The sequence below is a fragment of the Dioscorea cayenensis genome, chromosome 16, assembly GCF_009730915.1.
Source record: "Dioscorea cayenensis subsp. rotundata cultivar TDr96_F1 chromosome 16, TDr96_F1_v2_PseudoChromosome.rev07_lg8_w22 25.fasta, whole genome shotgun sequence".
In the NCBI taxonomy this organism is placed as follows: Eukaryota; Viridiplantae; Streptophyta; class Magnoliopsida; order Dioscoreales; family Dioscoreaceae; genus Dioscorea; species Dioscorea cayenensis.
The window spans coordinates 8,174,540-8,180,223 of NC_052486.1; the positions used below are offsets into that span (position 1 = coordinate 8,174,540).

The following is a 5,684-nucleotide window of genomic DNA, read 5'->3' on the forward strand; positions in this document are numbered from 1 at the left end:
AGCATCAAACATTTCCGATGAGATCCATGGAGCTATTCTGAGATAGCAAGCACTAGCTCCCGGTGCTACTTCATAAAAAGCAAGAAAAGATAAGATCGAAGAAAATGAAACGCACGTGGTGGTCATTATAGCGGTTCCTTCTGATCCTAGAAAACGTCCGAAAAAACCGGCTACGGAACTACCGAGCAGAGGCAAAAAGACAATAAGTAGATACATAAGATAGATCGAGTGTCTTCATCAAAGCAAAAAATCAGACAATGAAAGAGCGGCCTGTCATTGATAAAGGGAAGTTCACAAGACAAAAAGTCACACATGTATGTGTTAAGCATATATAAATGGAGGCCGGGAGTTCTTTCGTTCAGCCCCTAGGCATACGCGATATGGTGGGTCGGTTTTTTTCAGCAAAATGCATGAAACTAAATACACTCGCTCGCAACTAAGGACTATTCAATTGTGTATTCCAACCCCCCTCCCCCTGAAACCAAAGGAAGGCCGTTCGTTCTGAGCCAGGATCAAACTCTTCTTACCCCGGCTCTAGCATGGCAAAAACGTCAAGCTGCATTTTTTTTGCCAGTGAGTTCTATTCTACCTCCCCTGCAAGTAAATGAAGATATCATGGTAAGTTCTTAGCGAAAGGGCTTTCTTTCTTGTCCCTCGGTAAGTGAGTCTTTTGCATGCGTACTTGAGATGCGATACGCAGTCCAAGCTGGGCAACCAAAGAGATTCTCTTCTGATGCGTACTCAGGAAGAGAAGGTACTCATTGCCGAGCTAGGGCAATGAAAGAGATGCCTTTCGCATGCGTTTTCTATTCGATATCCAATATGCGAAAAAGTTTCCCCTTTCAGGGCGGGTCAATCAATCTATCATTTATGGACGGGGGTAGGCTTCAAATCAATCCAATTCAAGCTAAGCCACTGAAAAAAGAGGTCTTTCTATCTTGGATAAGAGACAGGGACACGCCTACCCACAGAGCAGCAGTTTAAAATGGAACAAAGACTACATCCAATAATAGGAGCTTTGAAACCTATCTCAACCTTCACACTTTTTTCAGGCCGAAGGCCAACGAAACGCCTTCTTTATTCAAATAACTGAGCTCTTGTTGAAACAACAGACGCTCACAAGCGGATTGGAAAAACACTCCATTTCTTTCTCCGGCTTTGCGCCTAGGATAGTACTTGAAAGGGTCCGCTTCACCCTATTCTTACTTAAACTCTCATTGGGCCTTCGTTGCGCTACACTTTACTCGTCATAAAAGCAGAATTAACCAATAGAGATTTTGTCAAAGATTTTTCTCTTGTTTTTTTAGGCTTTGCCTTGTTAGATCTATTGTTTTCAATGTATTGTTACCTCTTTCTTTCTTATTCTAAATCTTCCGGGTCTTGCTCTGACTACTGGGGACCCGCACTGAGAGGGGTTTTGCTTTCACATGGAAAAAGGAAATATCTTTTTTTTTTAGTCACTGCACTGAAGACTTTTAAAGACTCCTTTCACAACAATAGACAAGATCAAATGAATGCAAAAAGATGTTCATAAGCCCCGGCGATAGTGAGCTCCCCTTGCTAATCTTGCCTTGCATCTCAAAAGATTGTGACTGCTCTCGCAGTTCTATGAGAAAACATCGCTGATCACAAAAGAATTTCGACTAGTTCCAAAGGTGGATTTTTCTTCTTTTGCAAGAAAAGTGGGGCAGGGTTGGGAGAAGTGGGAACAGGGAAGGGGTGCATCCAAGCTTTGAGTTAGACGTCAACGCCGTGCCAAGCTAAGTAAGAAAAAATAGCTTAGACTCAGTTAAGCCCTTCTGGAGAGGAGACCAGGAAGAAGTAGGCCATGAGATCATGTGTAACAGCCTTGTTTGTCCCTTAAGTGCTAACTAAATCCAAGACGAGAGAAGGTCTGCACGCGTAACAAGACTTCTATCATCTTGTATTGTCTACACATGGTCCTACAGGGATTGTTTTTCAATGCATGGAGCAATTTTTTTAGTTTTAGTGACCTCTGGTAGAACGAACGACAACAGGCGTAAACGTTTAAAGTAGCTAGAAAAATAGGCCCATCAGTTGAAATATAGCCCTGGTTGCCCTTTTGTGCATCTCGAGCACAGACAGACAGGCAGGCTGACCCACTTAGAGCTCAAATCTATCAGTCAAACCAAAACTTCCAATCCATCCTATGAATCAGGGCTAACCTGCTTGGAACCTGACCTTAGATGGAATAGAAAACCCTCGTTCCTTAAATCAGAGCTAGCCTGCGGGGAAGGCCCTTAGACCTGAAGAAAGAAGAGCTTCTCTCTTTTCATCTTAATGAATTTTTTTTAGTTCAACTCTAAGAGAGGGAATCAAGATCTCATATGTTCCATTCCGTATGTGAGTGCGTACGGGGTTTGACCGGTTGGAGTGCGGATGGAAGTTCGAGAAGCCCTCGGAGCATCGAGAAGTTTTTCGGGAAAATCAGACGCTTTATGAGTTTCGAACGTCTTCTTCACTATTTTCATCAGCGTCTTGTTTGTAGCCTCTGCTTGACCATTGCCCTGGGGGTGAGGATTAATGAAAAAATTAAATGTAATCCCTGTCACATAATTTCATTATTGTAACTCGCCTGAGACGAACTGTAGCCCGTTATCTGTTACCAGCATCTTGGGTACACCAAAGCGAGTGATGATGTTCTTTTTAATGAACCGCACGAGGGTAGAAGCTTTGACATGTACGAAGGATTCGGCTTCCGCCCATTTTCTGAAGTATTCAGTAGCAGTGAGGACGAAGGCATGCCGGTTGGTATTCTCAACTGTGCTTTCGAGGGGCCCAATCAAATCTAAGGCCCACATAGAGAATGGCCAGGGTGACGTCAGAGGATGAAGTGAGGATGCTGGAGCATGGATCTGGCATTTGATACACCGCAGAACATAGATACTGGAGTCTTCTTTCTTTTCTTAAAGTATGGGCCAATAATAGCCCTGCCTCATGATCTTCTTGGCCAGCATCTGAGCATTGACGTGACCGGCACAGACGCCGTAATGAGCTTCTTCCAGGCTTCATTATCATCCACACATCTCAGGAGGACACCGTTGTATGAATATCGATATCAAATTCCTCCTCTTTAGGTGTACCTCGTCGCCATCCGCTTGATTGCCTTCTTATCATCTGCCGTAGCAAACTAGGGGAATGATCCATCTTATCTTCTAGATAATTCTTGATGTCGTCAAACCATGGATTCCCATCATCGAACTCTTCGGCCGCGTCGGCGAGCATCACCTCGCGAACTTCATCAGATTGGGCTTCCTTCTCTATTTTTTCCTGCTTCTCTCACAAGTTCTTGGAGCCACTGATCTTTCATATCTATGGCTGGAGTTCCTTGCTTTGTGATGATGATGGTCTCATGATCCGTTCCCAAAGGGAAGGTCAAAGCCGAAGCTAAGGAGGCATAGGCAGATTATCTCGGATTTTATCCTCGTTCGCTTCTTAAACTCTCCTTCGTCCTTTCCTTCTCGTTTTCTTCTTATAAAGGACCTGGAAATCCCCGGTCAAATGGACAAATCTGAAGTGCAAGCCTGTCAAAGAAAGTGCTACCTAGATTCACAGGTTGGCTCTATGAACAGCTTATTCTTTCAAAGAGCTTATTCTCTTCTTCTCTTCCGAAACAACCTATTTTGAACCGATTCGTGCTAACACAGGAAAGAGCCAAGCAGCGGATAAGATCCCAACAGCTGTTATTCCAACAACAGCAAGAGCTGATATGAAGACAAGAGCGGTTACGTGAACAACGGTTATTCCTGTATTCTCTTCCGTCGAAGCGGATTCATCTTCAATTGCACAAAGCAACCTATTCTTTAAAAAAGAAAAGAATCGAGTTGCAACCTCAAAGGCAAATGCCTATTCCTATTATAGCACCAGCTCATTCCCTTCCCCATGTGGATTCTAAACCTTGCCTTAGTGCAAGAAGTGACTTGCGTGCCTTACCTTATCCTATTGCAACTGCTACTGTTTAATAAGGTACTGCTATAAAAAAATCAGTCTAGTGCTCCTTGGGGTTCTAGATAGTCTGATTAGTGCGAATCCTACTCCTTTCCTTCTCCTCTCCCTCTCTCCATACTAGCAATCGACGGATAAGAAGGTAAGACACGACGGTAATCCGCATCAACCAACAGGCTTCATTCCCCTTCTCTTCCTCAACAGGTTTGCTCAAAGCTCCTTCTGTCCATCGATTCAAGGATTGCCTTCATTCATTCTGCTCGTGGATATCTTCTACTATTGATTAAACCTCCTACTGCTCTTAGATTCAGGCATAACGTAAACCTTGTCCTATTCCATGCTTCTGATTCAATTCCTTGAAACCTTCCACCAGCAGTGGATTCATTCTTCCTAAGAGCAGCGGATGAAGTAAGACCTTATTCTGTAAGACCGTGGTAAAGAAGTTCCTTGCTTTAAAAAATGTCAGTTACTAGTAGCGTTCCAGGGCCAGGGCAATAAGCTAAGCTCCTTGCTTTGGATAGTTGGCAGCCTTGAAGGCTTGGGCATGAAATGAAAAGAAGACTTGAAGCCGTTGGCAAGGACATGCTAATGAGATGCTTTCATCGGCCTTTTCGAGGCACTATTCGCTTGAAGTCAAGGTGAGGTTTGGAACCCACATTGGTCTATCAATTCCTTTCTTTTGAAAAAGGGCTTTCAACTAGAGTGGAAGCGGGTGGCATTCCCTTATTTTATTTGTATTTGAGATAGTTTCATCGTCGTCTGCTGTCTCTGCTCTGTTAATTTCTGATTCCGCGGCGCTAGGCACCGAAAGCTTCAGTCAACACAGTCCTATCTACTTCCGCGGATTGTGAAAGACATAAGATGCCCACCAGACCTGCTATGCGAAATGGCTAGCAAGAAAGTAATGCAGGATCGGTTAAGTTCCTTCTTTCACAACTGATCCAAGATGTCACTATTGCGCTTGAGCGGCATTATACATGGGCATGAAGGAGCCATTCCTTTTTTACTCCGGAAAGGCTCTTGGTCCTACCAATTGGACAATTGCTTGAAGCTCTGTCAAAGCAGAAAGGACTTTAAAGTCATCAGTGCCACATCGGCTTGATGCCGAATCCAATACAAGAGCAGATATTCCCCTAAGAAAGGAAATGGGGCCAACAACTCTGACTACATGCTTCCTGTACTTTCATACTTAAGATCTTGCCCAAATGCCGCACCGCAGATCAGATTCTAACTCTTAGGAATCTCTCTAGATGCGGGATAACGGTTGGTGCTTTAATATGAGTGTTTTAGGGCAATGCCGGGGTAAGGAGTCTTCCCAATAGCAGCAAGTTCTTGATATGCGAGGAGGCCCCCCCATCTATTGGCTTTGTACCATTCCCTGGGATTGGCTAAAGAACCTTATTACCCTTCTTTCTTGACTCTCGTTCGAGTTTACTCTTTCTTGGTAGCGAAAGGGGCAGTAATTCCAGATAGCGATTAACTGCTTTCCTTTCCAGCCTATGCCTAGACCGAGAGATTTACGGATATACATTTTGGCAAAAAGTGGATTAGTCTGCTCTTACCTTGGGACGTCTGCCTAAGCACCGGCTTTTCCAGGTCTTTCTTTTCTAAGCTTACCTCAAAAAGAAAAGTCTCTTTTTGTAGCGGGTAAGCAGGAAATCCAATAATCAAGGTTTTGGCAGGGCAAGTCCGAAAGGCTAAGAGCCTCTTTTTTTTGT

The 5,684-nt window shown here is 43.9% G+C and overlaps 2 protein-coding genes across 2 annotated transcripts in view; both read right to left on the reverse strand.

Moving 5' to 3' along the window:
• LOC120278871 (NADH-ubiquinone oxidoreductase chain 5) overlaps positions 1-5,684 on the reverse strand; it is a 7,965-nt gene extending 2,281 nt beyond the window's left edge. The window contains 1 exon segment of the mRNA XM_039285618.1: positions 1-5,684. This exon segment is cut by the window's left edge and continues 13 nt beyond it. Coding sequence (XP_039141552.1) covers positions 1-216 — 216 coding nt within the window. The 5' untranslated portion in view covers positions 217-5,684.
• Positions 2,337-3,246, reverse strand: LOC120278490. Its single transcript, XM_039285278.1, has 3 exons — positions 3,061-3,246; positions 2,628-2,876; positions 2,337-2,528 (listed from the first exon to the last, which is right to left on the reverse strand). The coding sequence occupies exons 1-3, from the start codon at positions 3,244-3,246 to the stop codon at positions 2,337-2,339; spliced, it is 627 nt and encodes a 208-aa protein (XP_039141212.1).

Coding starts and splice junctions, on each gene's coding strand:
- LOC120278490 (XM_039285278.1), bottom strand. CDS start 3,246: ATGCTCGCCGACGCGGCCGAAGAGTTCGATGATGGGAATCCATGGTTT. Junction 2,877..3,060: donor ATATCGATATTCATACAACG/GTGTCCTCCTGA, acceptor ATCAAATGCCAG/ATCCATGCTCCAGCATCCTC. Junction 2,529..2,627: donor TTGGTGTACCCAAGATGCTG/GTAACAGATAAC, acceptor CCTCACCCCCAG/GGCAATGGTCAAGCAGAGGC.